This window comes from Cottoperca gobio, chromosome 18 (genome assembly GCF_900634415.1).
Source record: "Cottoperca gobio chromosome 18, fCotGob3.1, whole genome shotgun sequence".
Classification (NCBI taxonomy): Eukaryota; Metazoa; Chordata; class Actinopteri; order Perciformes; family Bovichtidae; genus Cottoperca; species Cottoperca gobio.
Window position 1 is genome coordinate 106,364 of NC_041372.1, and position 23,775 is coordinate 130,138.

Below are 23,775 nucleotides of genomic sequence, written 5' to 3' on the forward strand. Positions count from 1 at the left end.
TTGCTTGCGCTCCCTGCTCACATGCTCTTGTGCTAGTGAGCCATTAGTATTCTGTAAGCACCTTTCAATTGTAAAATATATATGCCATCTCAAATCAAATTCCTCTAAATATTTCATTAGCACTGTCACATCACATTCCCCACCCCTGGAGCGCAGAGGACGGGGCCGGACTTGTATGCTACTGACACTTGTCAGCTGATGAAATAATCGTCATCCAAGATAACAAATAATTAATTCTAATACTGTGCATATATCACCAAGTAAGATTGAAGTTTTCAATAGTTTGTGTGTAAAATTGCTGCAGTGAACACAACTTTTATGGTTTATTTGAAAGTATACAGACACAAACTGATAACGGCTATCCAGACAAATATCCGACCGTCTCCAGTGCACTCGGTGGTGCCACACTGCCTTCTCCAGTCACCTCACCTCATCTTCACCACTTATACATATGGGTTGTGTAAATTAGCAAAATTCCATATGTCCATTTTTAAAAGATATCCCTGTATGTTGCACTTTTGTTTGGCTTATTGGAAGCTATTGTTCTGCACTTAAAGGACTGTACCTATGTTCAGTTAATGTACTTGCAAGATTATTGCTGTTTGCCGTTGTATTCCTCATGATTTTTTGCACTTATTGTAAGTCGCTTTGGACAAAGGCGTCAGCTACATGAACTGTAATGTAATCCCAGGATGGGGGATAACACTGACTGTCCAACCATTTTTGCAAATCGTGAAGCGTTCCGTCTGGTGGCACTCATAATTCATAATGCTTCCATTAGGAAGGAAAGAGTGTTCAGGAACCACCTTACCACCAGGCACCTTAATATCTGTGTCAGAAAAATAAATGTTCTTGATGTTATAGGAGAAGGGATAGGAGGCTGATCCATGTTACTTTCTAAAAGTAAAATGTGCACTGGTGGAATTTTATTTGGAGTTTGTACATTTCCTCATTTGCACATGCGTAAATATTTAGTGTAGATTCTAAGCAGAGTTTTTATATAAGGCCTCTGGTGCACACCAAGTCAACGAAAGATTTAAACATCCTGACACTATTTTAATGACACTGAAGTGCTTCTCTCTTTTTAGAACTACCACTTGAGCAAAACATTCTTGCTGACTGTTCACTGTGGTTGTAAAGAGTTACTTGGTTAAAGAAAGTGTTAAAAAACTGAAAGGTGATTACATCCTGGGTAATAGACAGCAAGAGAGGATGGAAGCTGGGCAAAAAGGTAAACGTATTACCTGTGATTTCACAGCCCAGCAAGCTGTATGCATGTGTCCCTTTATGTGTGTCTGTGTCTGTGGTTAATCCATAACTCGAGTCAGGTCTCACAGGACAGAGGCAAACTGCTTTATGTGATGGCCTCTGCATTTTTCATCCTCAAGCCTTTCAATTATTCAGTGGAAAAACATGGTGCTCGAAACAGTCCCTCTTTCACCAATACACACTTACTTTCCCCTCCTCTCCTTTATGCGTTTCTCACTCCATCCCTCTTTTCCTTCTCTATTTCTTTCCCCTGTCCCCTGTCTGTGTTGCCCAACCTAAAAGCTTTACATCATGTGACCTATCTGCTCACCCAAGTAAGAGGACACATGTAGAGAGAGGGAGACAGCAAGCACACACACACTTAACTGATTTCCTGCCACACCTAATAAAATCGATCCGTACTGTCGCTACTTGTTGGAAAGAGAAAAAGTGTGTATGTTATTCAATCCCTTTCACCTTTCTTGAGTACTGTAGCTGAAGTAAGTCAAGTAATTGAGGCATAAGATCTCTCTAAGTCAGGGGTCGGGAACCTTTTTTGCTGGGAGAGCCATAAAAGCCAAATATTTTTAAATGTATTTCCTTGAGCCATATATTTAATAAAATTGAGTTTTAAGTATATCAGGTCTCCAAGTACTAAAAGCGGTATCAGTGTTTCCACACCAGGAAGCGCTGTGTTGTAAACCTCTGGAGATGGAACATGTAATAAGCACCGTAACACAGACAGGAAACTTTATAAGAGTCAATGTAAGTCTTTTCCTGAGGAGATACATTCTGAACATGGCGGTGCGATGGCTGAGTCGAGGGAAAGTGCTGAATAGATTTTTCGAGTTGCGTGAGGAAAGCTGGCCGTTTTTGGAAGCAAAGGGAAACACACCACAGAAAAGTGGCGATGTGAGCTGGCCTGTTTGTGCGACATAACGAAGCATCTCACTGTTAAACCTCCAGCTTTAGGGCCGTGTGATCACAGACATGTATGATGCAGTGAGAGCGTTCCAAGCCAAGCTGCCTGTGGGAGACTCGGATGCATTAAGGGAACTTTGGTCACTACGCGTTTCCAAACACTGACAAACCATCTCCACCGCTGTGTTCCCGACTGCGCATGAACTGCTCAGCAATCTGTTTGCAGTTGACGTGGAAACAGCACATGTGAACATCCAAATGGAGCTGATTGACCTCCAGTGTACCGCCACACTCGAGGCAAAGTATGACTCTGTGGGCACTGCACAGTTTCCAAGCTTCACCCCTGAAACGATGCCTTCATTTTGGCCCTCTCTGATTGAGTTTGACACCCCTGGACTGGTTGCTTTGTGCAGTTTCTCCTCAGCTGTTTCACGAAGGGCAGGGCAGGGCTCCGCCACACACAGACAGACAGGAGGAAAGGAGAGAGGAGCACTAAAACAAAATCCGCTGCTAAATGTTTTACTTTATAAGTATAATTATTTATTACTTGTTAAACATGTTAAAAAATGTCAGCCATAACGCATCATAGAAAGAGCCATAGGTTCCCGACCCCTGCTCTAAGTGGTGGGATGGAGCTAGAATAATTCTGTACTGTTGGTGGAAAACACACTGCATACATTCCTCTCTGACAGTCTCAATAATAGTGATTGTCTTTTTTTTCTTTGTTTAAGGCTGCGTTGCATTCAATCAGCGCAGTTCAATAGCACTCAGGCTGGTGTCGCGCTAAAACGGCCCCCTGTGACGCTGACAGCTAAGGTTCCTTGACTTGTATTGGAGTAGAGCTCATTTATCGTCTGTGCCTATGTCAGTGAGACAGAATGCAACTGGATCAATGCTTAGTAGTGAATATTTAATGGAAGCTATCGTGTATCAGGCCAGTACCAGTATTCATTTGGATACAGGTACTGCACTTACATCTGACACCATCAAAGAAGTGAGACATAATGGGCTTTAGAGTTGCAAATTTGAGTGAAAGAAAAAGCATTTCACCTTCAACTGCATGTATTGGCATCTGAACATGTAAAGGTAAGTGAAGTTGTTAAGAAATGTCTTAATGGGCAAATAGTCAGTCTCATCACTTGCTGAAACACAGAACTTAAATGTGATGTTTAAGACATCAGATAAAAGCATCTTCTTTGTCTATGTAAGATTATTTTAGTTAGATACCTTTTTTTGGCATTTTCACCTTTATTGTACAGTTGACAGTGACAAGGCAGACTGGAAACAGGTGAGAGAGAGTGGGTTGACATGACATTCAACAAAGGTTTCCAACTGCAATCAAAGCAGGGATGGTGTGTTTATGTGGTATGCACTGTAACCATTTCATTGTAATAACATCTAAGACTCATTTGAAGTCAATGCATTTTATTGAATATTGAGTGAGATGCTAATACTGCGTAAGAGCAACAGATGTGTCCATTCATTCAATCCACACCCACTCTGACCTCCGCAAAACATCCAATCAGAAGAACAGACAGCGGTGCAAACAGTATTGGTTCTACTTCTTGATTTTTCCTTTCCCAACATAGCTCTATATTTCCATAGTGAAACTGGAACCTTAGACTGAAAATATAGTTAAAATAATAAAAATGAGGCTGCCTGTGTTAACTTCGCTAACCATATAAAAATGGTAAATGGACTGCATTTATATAGAGCTTTTCTAGTTTTTGCAACAATTTAAAGCGATTTTACAACAAAAGTCAGCATTCACCAATTCTCACACACATTCATACAGCAGAGGCTGCCATACAAGGTGCCACCTGTTCATCAGAAAAGGTTCACACATTCAAACACACTCGCACATCATTTTACACATTATTTTTGTTGTGCTTTACCTTTGGCAAGGCGTACTTGGGAAACCTCATCTGGACGAACTCGTTGCGCCGATATGACACATAGTGCTTGGTGCTATTCCCTGTGGTGACCTGGAAAAAAACAAAACACAGATTCAAGACAACAATTTGCACACTACCCAACAGTTAAAATCCACACGTTTGAAACTAGTGAGTTTGTGTCTTATCTCTACTTTATTATTATTTTTCTCTTCATTTTTTAAACACACAATCACACTTTCATTGTAAAAGAGCTAAAAAGAAGACAGAGAGTATACATTTGAGTATAAAATAGAGGTCAAATAGAAGAAAAAGAGGATGTGTGCAAGTTCTATTTAACCATATTTAAAAAGACTTTAAAGTATGTCTGTTTAAGTGAATCACAAGACCAGTTTGTAAATTGAAAGTGAGATTAAAGTTGACTGTACAGGACTGTCTCAGAAAATTAGAATATTGTGATAAAGTTCTTTATTTTCTGTAATGCAATTTAAAAAAAAAAAAACAAGCAAATGTCATGCATTCTGGATTCATTACAAATCAACTGAAATATTGCAAGCCTTTTATTATTTTAATATTGCTGATTATGGCTTACAGCTTAAGAAAACTCAAATCCTATCTCAAAAAATTAGAATAGTTCCTCAGACCAAGTAAAAAAAAAAGATTTATAACAGCAAAACAAAATCAAACATTTGAAAATGTCCATTAATGCACTCAGTACTTGGTTGGGAATCCTTTTGCACGGATTAGTGCATCAATGCGGCGTGGCATGGAGGCAAGCAGCCTGTGGCATTGCTGAGGTGTTATGGATGCCCAGGATGCTTCAATAGCGGCCTTTAGCTCATTAGCATTGTTGGGTCTGGTGTCTTTCAGCTTCTTCTTCACAATACCCCACATATTCTCTATGGGGTTCAGGTCAGGGGAATTGGCAGGCCAATCGAGGACAGTAATGCCATGGTCAGTACACCAGTTACTGGTGGTTTTGGCACTGTGGGCAGGTGCCAGATCATGCTGGAAAATGAATTCCTCATCTCCATAGAGCTTTTCAGCAGACGGAAGCATGTAGTGCTCCTAAAATCTCTTGGTACACAGCTGCATTTACTCTGGGCTTGATGAAACACAGTGGACCAACACCAGCAGCTGACATGGCTCCCCAAACCATCGCTGACTGTGGGAACTTCACACTGGATTTCAAGCAACTTGGATTTTGCTCCTCTCCAGCCTTTGTCCAGACTCTGGCGCCTTGACTTCCAAATGAAATACAAAACTTGCTTTCGTCTGAAAAGAGGACTTTGGACCACTCTGCAACTGTCCAGTGCTTCTTTTCCATAGCCCAAGTCAGACGCTTCTTCCGTTGTCTTGAGTTCAGAAGTGGCTTGACCATGGGAATACGGCTATTGTAGCCCATTTCCCGGACACGTCTGTGAACAGTGGCTTTTGATACCTGGACTCCAGCTTCAGTCCACTGTCTTTGAAGCTCCCCCAAATTCTGGAAGCGACTCTTCTTCACAATGCTGTTAAGGCTGCGGTCATCTCTCTTGGTTGTGCAGCGTTTCCTGCCACATTTCCCCCTTCAAACAGACTTTTTGTGGATGTGCTTTGAAACTGCACTCTGTGAACAGCTTGCTCTTTGAGACATTTCTTTTTGTGTCTTACCCTCCTGATGGAGGGTGTCAATGATGGTCCTCTGGACAGCAGTCAGATCAGCAGTCTTCCCCATACTTGTGATTTAGTTTACTGAACCAAGCTGAGTGTTTTTCAAGGCTCAGGAAACCCTTGCAGGTGTTTCGAGTTAATTAGACGATTCAAGTGATTCGTTGAACACCCTACTAGTATACTTTTTCATGATATTCTAATATTTAGAGATAGGATATTTGAGTTTTCTTAAGCTGTATGCCATAATCAGCAATATTAAAATAATAAAAGGCTTGCAATATTTCAGTTGATTTGTAATGAATCCAGAATGTATGACATTTGTTTTTTTTAATTGCATTACAGAAAATAAAGAACTTTATCACAATATTCTAATTTTCTGAGACAGTCCTGTAGAGTCAGTGTCACTGGTCTCCAGAAAAACTGGGCACCCAGAAACTACAACTGAATTCAAAGCTTTTATTTGGAAAATGCAGCTTAGAGTAATACATTTGAATAATGTTTCCAGAAGAAAGAGAACAAAAAAAACTGCAAACAAAATGAAGTAGGTAACAATGTGCAGCCGGTGGAGCTAAGGTACAGAGTTCACCATCTGCTGTTGATGACTCACACCGTGCTGAAAAGTAAAGCTCCCCCGCTCTGCACAGACCTTGGCATTCACCACACAAACTGGGACCTGTGGGTAAAAGGCTGAGTCATGTTCCGCCCTAAGCTCCCCTTCCTGAGAGAGCTGATGAGAAAGCTCACAAGGCACCAAACCAGAATACCCAAACAGCTACATTTTATCAGAGGAAGCTTGGTGAAAGAGACAATGACTTAAAAAGCAGTTGAATGCATCATATCCCAAATGATGGGCTCTGACACATGCATAACACTTTTTGAAACATACTTCCTTTCACCGTTTTTTGTAAGGTGAGCAGCGCTAAAACTTTAAGAGCTGCTGCTTTAAAAATCTGATGGAGAACTTTGTATTCAGAGCTCATATTTTAGGCTTTGTGAGCTTTTTTTTTTTTTTCTTTCTCTCACTTTCAAATAGTCTTTATCGTCTGGGATCAGATTGAGATGTGATTATAGCCATCGCTTCTGTTTCAAAGAAGCAGACACGCTGTTTTTGTAAAGAAATTATTTTAAATATAAGCCCCTGAAGAGATGTCATAAAGTTTTATAAAGGAATCGCCTTATTTCGAGGCCCTGGTGAAGTGGGAGGAGATGAAGTTTGTATGTCTGTGTGGAGGTGAATGAGTGAGTGCCAAGGTTGACACTCTTAGCTTTGACTCTGCATATTTCTGTACTGCCTTAACATATAATAAGCACCTCAGTGGCCTTGGCTACACCACTGGCAAGTGTGTGTAAATATAGGAGTATGCATTCTCTGTCAAGGGTGCAGGTTTGGTTTCAGAAGTGGGGATGGAAACAAGAAATTAAAGTCCAATACATCTCTGCACATGTGTTACTTTAGTCTGTGTTGGTTGGGGCTGAAGACTTCAAGTTTGAATATTAAAAACAAACAAACAAAATAATTAGTGAGCCTACCAAACCTCTGTAGCTGAATCTCTAACCCACGGGTGTCAAACTCATTTTAGTTCAGGGCCACATACAGCACAATTTGATCTCAAGCGGGCCAGACCAGTAAAATCATAGCATAATAACCTATAAATAACAACTCCAAATTCTTCCCTTCGTTTTAGTGCAAAAAAGCACGTACATTCTGAAAATGTGCAAATTTTATCTTTTTACAAAACATTATGAACAACCTAGAGGTGCAATTTCAACAATAGTATGCCTAATTTTATAATTTACACATGTGCATTACAACTTACAGATCACAGTGTATCTACAAAGGCAAAAAAACATTTTGTCACAGGTATCTGGAACAGTATTTTACTTTATGATCAAAACACTAAGTTTTATACTTTGCAAAGTCCTCCCGCGGGCCAGATTGGACCCTCTGGCGGGCCGGTTTTGGCCCCCGGGCCGCATGTTTGATTCCCCTGCTCTAACCCAAGGGTTCTCAACGGGGGCGTTCATGTGATTTTGGGGGGCGTTTGTTTTATAGCAAGGGTCAGGAACCTCCGGACCATTTGATCAGGCCCTCGAGGTAATTCATAAACGCATGCAAAAAATCAACTCCAAAAAAACAAATCCAAATCTAATCAGCAATAGAAAAAAAAAAATTGGCGACTGACTGTTTTTCCTGGCTAAGGTCAGGGTCCTTGAACACAACACGAGCGGAACGTGTCATCACGTGGTCACGTCATGTTAAAAAAACGTATACAAATATTAAACGAGACTGTCATTGACATCAGCGAATGCAGCATGGCGAGTGCAAAAAAGAGAAAGGTGGACGCGGAATGTCACATTTTCCGGGAGAAATGGACGAACGATTATTTCTTATTGGAAGTAAAAAGCAAGCCAGTGTGCCTAGTTTGACGAGCTGAAAGGACAAGTGCGTTTGGATAAAGTTAACGCTCTTAGAGCGTAACATAAAAACATTGAAAGATAAAACAAAGATATATTGATGAAAAAGTTGCTTTTTGTACACGGCATGAAAGAAAGGTGAAATAAATGGGCTGTGTTGATTTTTTTAGCAGAGGTTAAGTTCAATAATTAGTATGGCCCTTGAAGGATTTTGTAAAAATTTTAATTGATAGGAAAAATGTTCCCCACCCCTGCTTTATAGGCTCTGCTATGTTGTTAAATCTGAGATTTGAAAAAAAGAGTGTGTAAATTTACTTGGCGATAAACCAAATTCTGAATTGATTCTGACCAGTGTTCAGGAAACTTTTTTTTTTCTCTTAATTTTGCTGAGTGCTGCTTGAAAAAAAAAAAAAAAAAACAGCGCTGCCCCACTGCTCGAAAGCATTAATGTGTTTCCATGGATGCACCATGAATAAAACTAATTTGAATTAATGGTAAAAAACTAACGCTCTGGTCAGAACTTGGACCAGCAGCAGACAGCTGCACTCTGGCTGCTCATAGTAGAGCTAACATCTGCATCACTGGTGCTGGATTCAGGCTGAGTACGTTTTTAAAAACGTGGATATTTTCGGTCTACATCGCCCCATCTTTAATTAATGTGTTGGATTTTTGACCTTTTTACACTTTGTAGTTCTTGCCTCTCCTTTCCTTTGCTCCGTCTCTGACTGGAGGTGTGCAAGTGCACGTGTGTGTGTGTCGGGAGTGGAGCCCCGCCCTTCGCAAAACAGCAGAGGAGAGAATGTGAATGCGCAAAGCAACGCAGTAGACACGGAAACGTGCACATAAATTATATAAGCGTTTATTTAATAAAAGAGCACCTGAAAAGTGAGTTGTGATTTGGCGCTATATATTATATTAAAAAACACACAAAAAGAGCAGCCAACAAAGGAACAAGTCTGAGGCGCTGCCCCCCCCCCCGCCCCCAATGGAACCCCGTGTTTTTATATAAATAAAAATATAAAAAATTTAATATAAATACATGGCATATTAGCAGCCTCAGGGCTGCTGTGTTTAACACCAATTCAAGTTTGAATGTCTTACCCGTTTCTTATTGGCTGCAGTCTATGACACCGATTAAAGTTTAAATCTCAAACTTCTCACTGTTGCATTGGTTTAGCACTCCTGAATAAAATGGCTTTGTTTGCTCCCTCGGTACATGGCATACTAGGGCAATTGAAGGCAAAAACAACAAAAAAAATTGTAATATTTATTATTATTTAGAAATGTTATTATGTAACCTCTCTGGGAACCATCACCTTATCGTGGTGGAGAGGTTTGTGTGTCCCTATGAACCTGAGAGCTGTGTTGTCTGGAGCCTAGTGCTCCTGGTAGGGTCTCCCAAGGCAAATTGGTCTCAGGCGAGGGGCCAAACTAAGAATGGTTCAAAAATAACTTCATGAAAAAAAAGGGAAAGGAAAGGAGAGACCCTGCCCGGAGGAAGCCCAGGGCCTCCGTCTGGAGCCAGGCCCAGAGGGAGGGCCCAACAGCGAGCGCCTGGTGGCCGGGTTTGCCACGGAGCCCAGTCAGGCACAGCCCGAAGAGCTTGGGGGCATTGAACCTGAGTGGGCGATGTTCAAAACCTCTATTGTTGAAGCTGCAGTGATGAGCTGTGGTCTCAAGGTCTTAGGTGCCTCAAGGGGCGGTAACCCTCGAACACCGTGGTGGACCCCGGTGGTCAGGGAAGCAGTCCGACTGAAGAAGTAGTCCTTCCGGGTTATGTTATCCGGGAGGACTCCGGATAACAGTTGCAGGGTACTGAAGGACTAGAAGGGCGGAAGCCTCTGCCGTGTCAGAGTCAAAGCAGCGGGTGTGGGAGAAGTTCGGAGAAGCTATGGAGAATGACTTTCGGTCGGCACCAAGGTGCTTCTGGAAAACCATCCGGCACCTCATGAGGGGGAAGCGAGGAACCATCCAAGTTGTGTACAGCAAGGGTGGGACCCTGCTGACTTTCACTGAGAAGGTTATCGGGCGGTGGAAGCTGCACTTTGAGGAACTCCTGAATCTGACTAACATGCCCACTATGGTAGAGGCAGAGCTGGAAGCTGATGGGGGATCATCGTCAATTTCCCTTATGGAAGTCACTGAGGTAGTCAAACAACTCCACAGTGGCAAAGCCGCAGGGGTTGATGAGATCCGTCCAGAAATGCTGAGGAGTGGAGGAGAGGGGTTGCAGTTCGGTGACCTGAGGATCTCATCGCTGCTCTTTGCAGATGATGTGGTCCTTATGGCATCATCGGTCTGTGACCTTCAACAGTCACTGGATCGGTTCGCAGCCGAGTGTGCAGCGGTTGGGATGAGGATCAGCACCTCTAAATCTGAGGCCATGGCTCTCAGCAGGAAACCGGTGGATTGCCTACTCCGGGTAGGGAATGAGCCATTACCCCAAGTGAAGGAGTTCAAGTACCTTGGGGTCTTGTTCGCGAGTGAGGGGACGATGGAGCGAGAGATTGGCCAGAGAATCAGAGCAGCGAGGGGCGGTAATGCAGTCGCTTTACCGCACCGTTGTGACTAAAAGAGAGCTGAGCCAGAAGGGAAGATTGGGGTTCCTTACTGGAGCTGCTGCCCCTGCGACCCGATCCCGGATAAGCGGTAGACGATGGATGGATGGAAGGATTATGTAACTTCAATCTCAGAGAATTTTAGTTTTTATAATAACATAATATCTAATGATATGAAAAATATAAGAATTTAAGTACAAAAATATAAAATCATAATATGTAATATAAATAATAAATACTAAGAATAATAATCAACATTAAAATTCAGGGGAGACAATTAGCCTACATTTTATTTGTTGGGGTGCGGTAAAGGACCTGGATAATGGATAGGGGGCACTGGCCCAACAAAGTTTGAGAACCACTGCTTTAACCCAACCTTTGGTGTTCGAGTTGTATTGTGGTTAATGGTGAAGGAGTTATATTTTGACAAGGAAGAATAATGTGTGGAAAAAAAAGTTGAAGTGTAATTCTAAACGGATAGGAAGTTCAGAATCAATTTTGCAGAAAGGTTTTAAAAGCAAGATGTGTTGGTGGACAGAAAGGCCTGTAGCCATATTTTAAGTAGAATACTGATTATAAATAATAATTTACATTAAGTTATTATGTTTAATCCCTGAGTAGTGCCTGCCGGTTTTTCTCTGAGACAATTGGATTTCGTAAAGTGATGAGGACATCCACCTCATCCCCTGTGGAAATTACGTCATTGTTTTCTGTCCACACATTTGTCCCTACATCTGATATCAGTTTGTTAGTAATACTGCGAGTACTAAGGATAATCCCTGAAGGATAAAGGACCAGTGTCTAATGAGTTTTATTCTACATGCATACACATTTACACAAATTCATATACATGTTACATGTGCACACATGCACAAACACGCATCCACAAGATATGACTATTATATCCCACTATATATTCTGCTCTACTATACCAGCTCATGTATATTCTGCTGTTATCAAGTGCAAATGAAATTCAGCTCTCGGTCTCTCAGAGTGTACAGTACTATACTGCATGGCAAGTCAATTATAGACAAGGCAAGATTAATTCTGCACACTGTCCGAAATTATAATTATATTCCATTTCAACCCGACAGTACTATAGGTTATGTGAGTAGCAAAGTTTATAAGCAAAAAAGACAGAAAGCTGTAGCCTTAGTTGTGCGTGCAAACACAACTACGACTGAAAATATACACGAACAGATACAAGAAATGCATAATTGCTGAATGATAATAAATAACAGGGAAGAAGCAGGTTTCAGACACTACTACTACTGTACACTACCTGCTCAGTGCTCAGCACCAAACAGCCGACGCAGTTAAAGACTAGCTGGTGAACATACTGTAACATAAAAACCTAACCAGGGACAAGGACTGCAAATTTAGGCCCATATTCAATACATTGGTTGCATTTTATTTAACCCACATCCTACTATATTTAACATACAAGGACTGTACCGACTTGGGTCCCTTGGACCCCAAGAATAAACTGCTGTAAGAAACAAACATAATAAAATGTGAACTTATTTCTTAACATTATAAATGATATAAATAAAAATCTGATTATTATTAATTCAGGAAAGTTAGTCAATTTGCATTTTGTGTTGAACATTAAAATACAGAGCATATTATGAAATCTGTGTCTGATGCATCTGTTTCTGCCCCTACCCCACTGATAGTGTTTGATACTTTAAATTGGGACCCATGGCAAACATTTAATCTACCTATTCTTTGTTATTAAAACTACATAGGCTGCAATTGGGTGCTTTAGATTGGACATATGTATAAGAACATATTGATTGACTAAGTCATGGTCCTAGATGTGTGAGGCATCAGCACCACCTATGTCACTGGTCTTAAATGACAATACAGCATATTGAGGCATCAACTCAATTTGGCATACAACTTTAACTTCTTATATCAGTCTAATGCTAACTAGAACCAATTTCATAACTTAAAAAAGGAACAAAGTAGGTACGACCAGCATACTCCTGTTGACATGAAGCTTATTTTGCTTCATACAACAGGTAGAGTCTCTACTGGCTATTCAAAACTAAAACTTTTCTGTACCTGTTGTAATACCCCATCAGCTGATGCATGTAATGATGCATGCTAAGTGATGCAACATATATATCTCTACATTCAAGAAAACAAATCTCTGAATAGAAAAATGTAATACTTTTTGGAAATGTTAAAACTATTTATATCTTTAGGACATGAAAACAGGGTTAGAAACCATTTCTGTTTTACTAAAAGAGTTCAATAACACACCGCTCATTCTATTACCTTCCCTGTTGTGGTGATGTTTACCTTGACAAATATGTAGTCGTCCTGCACCAACAGAGAGTTGTGGTCAATTTTGCCAAGAAACTGAGCCGTCACCATTTTGTCCGAACAGTTCTGGATGAGACAGGTAACATATAGGTAACCTGCAGTGGCACACAGACACAAACAGACAGTTACTGTTAGTAAAATGTGACTGAAAAAAAAGTTGTTTACAAAATGTATAAAAAAATAAATACATTATATACAAATTCATTCTTCATTAATGATATGGAATATGTTCAAATGTACTTTAAACATTCAAAAATAAATTCACTACCTGCATTCAATGATATCGCAGATAAATAAATTACTTTGGATTATTTACAGTTTTTTTTTTATGCTCATCTAGTTAATTAAGAGTCACAATATATTTAATTATATTTTGAAACAGAAACAAGACTCTTTGCTGTAGACATTATATGATGTAAGCCAGGGGTGCCCAAAAGGTCGATCGCTCCCGCACACTACAGTCAGAGACAGAGCGGAGGAAAGGAGAGGAGTGAACTACGTAGGATGATAACGTTACGATTATAATGTTATCATGTTGTGTTCAAATGTAATTATGTAAAATGTAGTTTTTGGCGAGAAACGTATTTTTTTTAATATTTAGTTTTTTAAAAGCGATATAGAACAGATCTCTATTAGAGAGGAAATTATGACCTGTTTAACTTCCTAACACTAGCTTTAATTAGCTTATAATACAGACCGATAATTGCAACTACTAATGCCAGGATATTTGGTATCGAAATGGGATCAAGAATCATGGAATTTCTCTGGTATTTGTATCGACTACAACATTTCTGGTATTGTGACATCCCTAAAAGCAATACCTGGGAGGGCTTCTAGACATTATTTGTCATTGTTTTGTGTTGTTAATTGATTAACAATAAATATACATAAATTTGCCTAAAGTAAGCATATTCTATGATGATAAGCGTATTACATACACACACACACAATACCTTGCAAGCCTGAACCCATACACATGTGGTTGTTTGTTCAGAAGTGACTTACAGTATTAGAACTCGTGTTTTTGACCTTTAATTGATTACATACATGCAACACTTAATTTACAAACCACATAGGGATTTAGCCTCTCCAATCTGATTATACATTTGTAAAATATAATTTGTAAAGTTGACATTTTAGCCTACACAGAAGTGGCGCTAGATAAGCTAATGGAATGTGAAAAATGAAAGGGTTCATTCTATCTTTAAATGAGGATAAATGTGAACATGAGAATCTCACCAAAATCTTTCAAAATTGTCCAAATGCAGATGTCAATCCTGGGCAACTAAGATCGGAGAGCCAAAAGGAAGAGCATTCCTCTTATAATGTTCCTAGTAGGGAAGAATGTCACCTGCTTTTGTGCCACAAAAGTATAAAACAGGATAGGTGTGTGTAGGAATAGTGCTCTAAAACCTGATTGTGAAAATTGTCACAGAGAGTGTAAGGACCTAAATGCAACACACAGGAAACCAGGAATTGTAGATACACAGGTTTATTTACCGTAATATTTACCGTAACAGGCAGGTACAGGAAATCCCAGGACACATGCAGAGACATAATGCAAAATGATCATTTCACACAGCAGAGGGTCTTACTCAGATATAAGTAACCCAGGTTCAGAGATGAGGAAACCGAGCTCGAGGTCGGGACAAGAAGGCTGGTGGGTATTCCGGGGATTTGACGAGGCGGGTAGTTCGGAGACAGGCAGGGTCGGTAACAGGAAATCAGTCCGGGGGTAATCGCTGGAAAGTCTGACATGAGTAGAGAACAATCTGGCACTGAGTGAGTGTCTGGGAGAGGCTTAAATAAGGGTTTGATTAATTGGCAGCAGCCTGAACCCAGGGTGAGGTGATGAGGTGGGAGTGGCTGGCTGGTGAGGTGAGAAGGAGGTGGGGTGTGGAAAAGTACCGGGCTGAGGTAGGAAGTACTGGAGCAGACTGTGACAGAAAATATACCACAAATTCTCATAGAGTTAGCATAAGCATGAAAAAAAAGCTAGCATTGATGAGGCTCAGTTTTGTCATTTTCACAATGACACGACTGAGCCTCTGGGGACCTTAAATGTCAGTACCAACTTTCATAGCAATCCATCAAACAGTTTCTGAGATATTTCAGTCTGGTGGACCGGCTGACTTTTTCTTCCATAGAATTTAAAACAAAGACTGGACTATATTGTCTGCCATTGAGGTAAGGCCAAGTGAAATAAAAAAACAACCTATCTACTACTGGACAAATGTTACTTTTTCTTCAGTATTTTGTAAAGAACGTCAGCATTTTAATATCAGCAAGGTGTGATTAGAGTAGGGTCCAATGAAATGTTACTCTTATTGTCACTAATTTTAGTCTGGTAACAACCTGATTTGCTTGTTGCATACTGTATTTGTCAAATTCATGTCTGGAAAGAAGTTAGAAAGACCACCAAAGTGATTTATTTCCTCAAATGTTTGATATGAGTATTGTATTTAGAATTTTCTATTGAACAATACACAATTTTGTTTTTATTCCTGATTTTAGACAAAAGGCACTTTACGCAACCTCAACCAGTTTACTGTTGTATGTTTAATTAAAGCAGTATTCGACGGAGGACTCATTAAAAAAACCTTAAATCGGGTTAAATTCCAACGTGTGGCATATACGCTTCTTCATGCTACTTGCTGTCCTCACACACCTGGAAACATATATACTAAGCACACACTACTACTAGGTCGTCCTCCATCGGTGCTTCCAGTCATCCCGATCCTCCATGCATCTGGCTAGCTCGCCAGTATTTTCTGCTCCCACATCTTTCCTGAGTACATCCACGTATGTTATTGCGGGACACCCTCGTGATCGGTGCCCGTGTGTTGGCTCCCACAGCACAAGTTTGCTGGCTGGCAGCTCTTGGTGTCTCTGGCAGTGGCCTGCTAGCCTCATTCTCCTGACCGCTGTTTTCTCACCCACCCTTAGCGCCCCCCCATACAAGTGCGTGTTGGTGACATGCTCATCCTTGTTGATGCCAAGTACCACACGCAGCATTCTCATGTAGCACCCATCTAGGGATTTCTGCAGGATGGGCTTCAGGGTCCAGCATTCACTGCCATACAGGAGAACAGACTTCACTGTTGCATGGAAGAAGCTGAGTTTCATTTGTCGGGGGAGGTTGGAGTTCCACACACAGGTCATGCCGTTCAGGGCCCTCCATGCAAGCACCTTCCTCACTTTAAGGTCTTGCTCGGACGAGTTGACCCACGAGCCCAGGTATTTTAAATCATTGACTTCCTTTAGAGCAGTGCCTCCTGTTGTTTTTAGAAGTGGATGGTCCGGGGGGTTGTTATATGTTATGAACTTAGTTTTCTTGGCATTTAGCTGAAGGCCAACCTTGGCGCACTCTTTCTCCACTCTGCCCAGGAGTTCCTGTGCTTGCTCAACGCGGTCAGAGAGCAGACTGATGTCATCCGCATAGTCCAGGTCCGTTAGGACTAGAGCGGGGTGTCGTCTCAACCTCCTAGGTGTTATTGTGAGGCCGAGTTCTAGCTCCCGTCCACTGATGGCCTTCCTGAGCGCATAGTCTAGGACTATGATGAAGAGGAAGGGGGCAAGGGTGTCCCCTTGCAACACTCCAGCCAGGATGTCAAACTCTTCACTGTTGCCATCTGGGGTTACCACCTTTCCTCTTGTACCCTTGTACCTGGTCCCTGTGGCCCAGAGTAAATTGGAAGGGACACCGTGGGCCTTGAGTATCTTCATCATCACGCCTCTTTGTATCGAGTCAAATGCCTTTTTAAAATCGATGAAGCACAGTACTGCTGTCAGGTTGTTCTTCTTAACCTCCTCGATGATTCTCCTCAAGGCCAAGATCTGGGTCACAGTGGTCCTCTTCTCTCGGAAACCGTTTTGGTTCTCTCTCAGGTGGGGGTCGATGGCGCTCCGTATCCGGTTCAGTATCATGCAGTTGTACATTTTTTAAATGACACAAGTCAGACTTATGCCACGGTAGTTGTCTGGCTTCGAGAGATCTCCGGACTTAGGCACCGGGATGATGTTAGAGAGAGACCACATATCAGGCTGGCTGTTTGTCATAACTCCAGGATGATGTCATCAAGATCACAGTTCTTACAGACCTCTGGAGGGATGCCGTTCGGCCCAGCACTTTTTCCCTGCTTCAGTGTAGATTTCACTTTGGCAAACTCCCTAACTGTAAATGGACCATCGTCAATAGTGAGATTCGTGAGGATGACAGGTATCACTTCCTCAGGTCCATCCACTGTCAGGTGTGTTCCCAGGAGATTTCGGAAGTGAGTGAACCAGGAGGTTACCCTCTCTTCTGGTCTGTCGCCCACTACCTGACCCTCCTTCGACCTTTTCCTCCCACTCATCTCATTGATGACCCTCCATGCCTCCCCGTACTGCTGTTCATCATGCGCTGCCTCCACTCTCTGCACCTTGTCCATCAACTCCTCCCCCATAAACTTATCGTAGGTATCGAAAAGAAGCTGTTTGGCCATATTCAATACCATGCGATTCTCTGCAGTCGGCTCGTGCCCAAAGCCTCAGTGTGCTTCCTCCACTCCCTCACGCATAACCATGACCTCCGGATGCCTGGACCTCTGGGATACTCCATTCCTCTCCATCACTGGAACACACATACTGGTCACCTCCACGTCACATTTGTCCTGCACCTGTGCAACTTAGGTGGTATGACAAAGAACTGTATCACTGTAAGAACTAAATAGTGACTTAACCAGGGTGAAGATATTCTTGACAAAATGTATTACACTATGTCCATAATTTACATTTCTTTACACATGTATGTCACTGTCTGTCTCTGTACACGTCTATATGCTTGTGTGAATCAGCGCATGAACTCACGCTTTCCTGCACATCAATCTCCCTTAATGACACACACTAACACGCTCCCTTACAGCCTCCCTATACACATGGCTCATCCATTAATCGACCACTGCCATTTCTCTGGAATCCTGCCTCTCTCATCAGCCAGTCCTGGGTTTGTCGTCTCTGCAGAGACCCCTGTGGCTCTGTGTCCTTCTTTGTAGCTTGTCAACGTTTAACCTTGGCAAATGCCACGTGTGAGGGGGGGGCACAGGGTGAACATATTGGTATGGCATGCCTGATCACTCTAGCCCCACTTGACTATCTTTCTATATGGGCATGGAAGCAAGGAGAAGGAGAAGAAAGGAAGAGGAATAGGAGGAGGGGGGGGACTATGTGGTGATGCGTAGCTCTAGGAAGGGCTCTCGTTCCTGGGCAGCTGGCCCAGACAGACAGCCTCTCCCGTTCACCCTCTACAAACACAGGCAGACTTGTCCGGGCTGACAGCTTACACATTGCAGGCAGCATCTTTCTGTGTGTGAGTTAATAGAGTGTGTCTCTTCTCATGGGATTTAAGAGCTATTTGTATATTTCAAGAGGGAAGAGGAATTAGGGGAAGCTGTGGCTCAGCAGGTAGAGAGGTCGTCCAGTGGTCAGAGGGTCTGTGGGTCAATCCCCAATCATGTCAAAGTGTCCATGGGCAAGACACTGAACCCCAAATTGCTCCCGAAGGCCAATGTGAGTGTGTGAATGGTTATCACTAGTGACAGGCTGATGTACACCTTGTATGGTAGCCACTGACTACTATGTGAATGTGAATGGTTATCACTACTGACAGGCTGATGTACACCTTGTATGGTAGCCACTGACTACTATGTGTGTGAATGCTTTGAGTGATTGCAAAGATTGGAAAAGTGCTATATAAATGCAGTCCATTTACCATGAGAAAAAGAGTGTGGCACTGTATCATGTGTCTGTAACTACTCTCTGACCTTGCCTGCTCAGGCTTATTTTCTGTTAAGCACTAACCTGCCAGTCTGTCACTCATCTGATATGATAATCCAGATTTGGTTTATTTAACCTGGGGGCTCTGACACCCCTCCTTAATTTACCCATTAGTTCTCCATTGACCCCCTGCCCACACACAAATACACCCCATCCACAGGGAGGTCAACCATTCAACTCTTCTATCCCTTGAATTGACACTGCAGGCTATGCTAAGACTAGTACTGACATGATGGAGAGTACATTTTAATTCTTAACTTAAGCAAGTCTTGTAAAAAAATATTCAAATCAAATGTAATTGGCTTTTGTGTTTTGTTATGATTGGTCACTGAGTTTCCTGACTCAGCTTTAGATACTTACCACAGAAGATTCTTATTAAACACTAAAGAGTTACAGTACTGTGTGATTATATCTCTAATCGCAGAGTGAATTATTTGCTCTGCTATCATTTTATTTGTATAACGATTGCATATAAAATTGATGCAACTAAGGTGTCATGAATTGAGGTGAACCTTGCAAGTTCGAAAGGTTTTAAACTGAGAAAAATGTCACAATGCAGAAATTGGCTAAATGCATATTGTTTTGCATTTGTAAATCTGCATCAACATTGTTGCCTCTAATTGACAACTCGTATTTCATCATTTGTAAATAAATAAAATGGCACAATCACACAATCACATTCCTTACATTAATTTACAAATTGTCAATTTAGCTTATAAAAACAAAATTGATTTGTGAATCTCAACAAATTTGCCTAGATCCTGTTGAGACTGTTTTACTACAACGTTGTGTAAGCCATAAATAGGAAAGACTGCTCTTCAGTAGATGGCAGTAATGTAACATTTATGGATGCCAACTGCTGTTAAACTAAATAGAAGAAGAAGAAGCCTTCACAGTCCATGTTTGATCAAGTTCTGAAAGTTATTGTTATTAGATATATGGCTAAATTAGGGCTGTATCTATTGGGAAATTCTGGGCAAATACCAATACTGATTTTTGTGTTATTCTTTTATGTTTGTATTAGCCTTCTGTGCCAGGGAAACAAAGATCCATGGAGAACATAGTGCTGGAAAACCATAGTGATTATTTCTCCTATATTCGAACGCTGTCGCATTTCTGGAAAGAAAAATGGTATACAAACTGCATGTCGCTGATCTTTCTTAGAGACTATGTAATTATCCTTCACTGCCAAAATTTTCCAGAATAAACCAGACAGAAAAAATAAATGGCACCAGAAGAGGCAAAAAGGAACCTTGGTGATGATCATTTTCTCTCTTGCTTTGTCTTGTTCATTGTTGGTTTGTAATTGTTTGTTCAATAATGTGACAAAGCCAAATTTTAACTATTTGTCAAAGTTGCCTCTGTGAGCCAATCTATCAATCGTGGCAATTCCACCAAAATTATTACATGTCACTGTGCTGGTGTAACCAGGCACTAACAGTATCATGAATAAATATTCAAATAATACATGAGCAAATTGAACATCGCTGTACCTCCACTTGTGTCTTGCATTTCCATATGCACTAGATCAGGGTCCACATCCACACCAGATACTGACCTGGAACACAGAGGAGTATTATATTAATCAATGACATTTCTGATCACGGACAGTAAAAACAAATTTTGTTCTGATCATTTTTTTGTTTTTGTTGATAGGCAGGGCAGATTGATTAAAAAGGGGGACAGATAGAGGACAACATGCAGAAAAGGACCACGGGTTTGATTCAAATATGCTATGTTTGGGGACAGCACATTTAATCAGAAATTAGACATAAAATTACATATCACCAACTTTAGATTGCAGATAAGGAAGCACGGTAAAAAAAACAAAACTATATTGTTATTGTAATATTGTTCTCATTGGATGATTCTACACCTAAGATTTTCCGACCAATGCCTGCATTCAGTGCCAAAGCAGGACGTGCCCTTTGTGTAACAAAGAAAACAACTGGTTGAAGGTCGGGGTGGTGGATGTCATGTCGTTGATATTGTAAAAACACTGGCAATGACAACAAACCTTTTTGTCTTAGGATACATTTTCAATATTTTGTCTTAAAATCTTAAGGAAATGCAATTCTGCTCCAGTATCACTTGGTTTGTTGTTTCTATATCTTAACATGGTATAATTACACAGATCTATCCGACTCTTAATACTATCACGATAAATAAATATCTCAACCCAGTGGCAGATATCTATTTGATAAATAAAAATGTTAAAACTAAAAGGAACATTGTTTAATTACTAGATCACAGCATACAAGCACACACACATATCCTTTGGTCCCCTTTGATTACACAGATACCTCAGTAAATATGCACAGCTCAACTCTTCCTGGAGAGTGCACTCAGATGTACTCAACGTTGCCAAATATGCTTAAAAACCTCCACAATTGTATACCCCCTTTTCCCTATGATACACTACAGTACACTTGCTCTGTGTGCCAGTCCATCTGATTTGAACTGTGTAGTTCAGTCTGTGAAGTTTCCCCATCCCAGTAAAGATAGAGTGGAAGTTTAAAACCTTGTTACTTTGCCTATAAAGACACTTTACGAGCAATTAGCAAGTAATGGAGGGACGACACGGAGAATATAAATCACAGGAAGTGCTACAGGATGATGATTTGGTCTTCTTCATGCGATGTATGAGCAGTATGCCTATTGGTTCAAATAGGTTACATATGACTTAAGTCAGGTCTCCATCAAACCAACACAAAGTCAAGCTATCTTCGAAGCTTCACAGGTGATGATACCAGTTTAGTCATCAGTTGAAAAAGCACCTTATAGTTATACTACAAAGGATAAAAGTGTGTTAGTATTGAGCCCAGTTAGACCTTCATCACCGTGTGTGGGATTGCCTTCTTCCTTTGTTAAGGGTAGTGAAAGCAAACAGAGAGGGCTAAAAGGGAAGCAGGGGAAATTAAACAAACGATAGGCATGTCCGATAGAGAGATAGGGGGGTTGGTTCACAAAAGATCTTTGATTTAGAAGAAAAGGAGGAGGATGTGCCACATTCTGCAAAAAACATCCTCCCTGGGATGGAATTCAGTGTCATCCTAACTCACTGCCATTCATTTCACAATGTTTTTCCTAGCATTTTATTTGAATTGCCTCTATCTAAACTTTACAGCCCAGGATCACAGAACAAGGTCCACAGGAACATATTTGGCCAGACTACCCAACCAGCAGATTGGTTTTAATAGGAGTTTCTTTTTATGTGAGCTGGCTGACAGACTACTGTTCTGTTGTTGTTTTTATGACTGTTAGGCAACATACAAGGCTACGGCTAGACCCAACAACTAGCCAACACTGTCAACACAAATTTACATCAGGGTCAAACATGGCCAGGGAACTAAGAATGGGGTAGCTGGACGGGGGAGTGTGATATCTGTGTGATATTCCAGTCAGAAGTCAGAGAGTAAAGAATGTTATCCCTTCGATTCAACACTTTCTCTTCAGCACATTAGGGATATTACCAAAATTGCCTATATTCACCTACACAACATAGCTAAATTCAAGTTTTTTTCATCCATGGCTAATGCAGAGACCCTAATTCATGCCTTTTTATAATTGATTATTCTAATTGTTAACGTTTTTTTGGGAGGCCTGCCATGTGCTAGTACCAAAAATCTTCAAATGGAATGCTACAGTTGTCCTAACTAAAACTAAAACATTTGACTATATTATACCAGTTTTAGCTTCCCTTCATTGCTTCCCTCAGATCAGATTTGATGAAGCTTCAGATTACTTATAAAATTTTAAATGGATATGGCCCTTCTCACCTTTCTGATCTCCATAGACCTTGTTCTCCAATCAGGACTCTCCACTTTCAGGGCAAAGAATACAGGACTCCTGTCTATTCCAAGAGTTTAAAAGAAGTTGCCCACTTCTTCTGGATTAACTTCCCTATGGACATCAGACAGTCTGATTCTGTTGAGGAATTAAAATCCAAACTCAAGACGCAAATCTTAACTTTCAATCAATTGCTTATTATTTCATTATCCGGCTGGACTAAAGACTTAGTCCTTGCCCACAGCGGCCACTGGTTCAAGTCCGACCTGTGGCGTTTGCTGTATTTCGTTCCCTCTCTCTCTCCCCCTTTCACAATCCAATCACTTTTGAAGGGTTTGATTAAATTCCTCTTGTAACTAAACCTTTCCCACATGTTCTTTTCACTCAAAACTATTTCACATTACTGAAGATAAAGCACATCCATTTCACAGTGACTTTAAGCTTACTCTCTTTATTACAGGGGTCATGGTCTTGGTTGCACATTCAGATCCCACATCTGATCTTCAGCATTTAACTTAAGTCTGAAGTAGGATGTACTTAAGGCTGATTACTTCCTTCTCTAATCCTCTGCCTTTCTCTTTCCCACCTTCAAAGTTATTTTCAGAGTATGGATGATTTGAGCGGTAGAGTTGATGGTAAAAATCAGATGGGACAGGAGCTTGCAATGCCTTTCTGACCTTCAGAACATGAAAGAGTGTACTCTCTTGTATGAAAATGCAGAACATTTGAATGAGTCATCTCTTACAATAATACAGATTGGACCGAGTATTAAGAAACAAAACTCAGAAAGAAAAGTAAAGTGAGGAGAAATCAGAGGATGGAGGACAGGAGTTAAAGAGGCAGCCATACATGATAAAAAATAAGATGAAGGCGAGAATGAGGGGTGGGAGCATTGGAAGAAAAAGCTCTCAAGCAAGAGAAACTATCAAGAGATTAATTTATAAAAAGGTTCTGCTGCATAAATGCCAGCACTTACGCCTAAAATCCAATTCAAATTGTGGAAGTTTTTGTATTATGGTAGACATAAAACTGATTTATTATTATTTGGGATACAACTGCTGTAAAATATAATTGTATTGTTTGAGCAATTATACTAAATGGTAGCAAAATGGGATCAGAATAAAATTAACCTATTAACTCTGCAGGAGATTAAA

The 23,775-nt window shown here is 40.9% G+C and overlaps 1 protein-coding gene across 5 annotated transcripts in view; it reads right to left on the reverse strand.

The window, feature by feature from the left end:
• sorcs2 (sortilin-related VPS10 domain containing receptor 2) overlaps positions 1–23,775 on the reverse strand; it is a 309,446-nt gene that overhangs the window by 65,580 nt on the left and 220,091 nt on the right. For all 5 annotated transcript variants that reach the window (XM_029454505.1, XM_029454504.1, XM_029454501.1 and 2 more), the window contains exons 6-8: positions 20,326–20,390; positions 12,995–13,113; positions 4,065–4,154 (exon numbers count right to left, since the gene is read on the reverse strand). In XM_029454505.1, the coding sequence (XP_029310365.1) occupies positions 4,065–4,154; positions 12,995–13,113; positions 20,326–20,390 (274 nt within the window). The remainder of the gene's footprint in view (positions 1–4,064; positions 4,155–12,994; positions 13,114–20,325; positions 20,391–23,775) is intronic.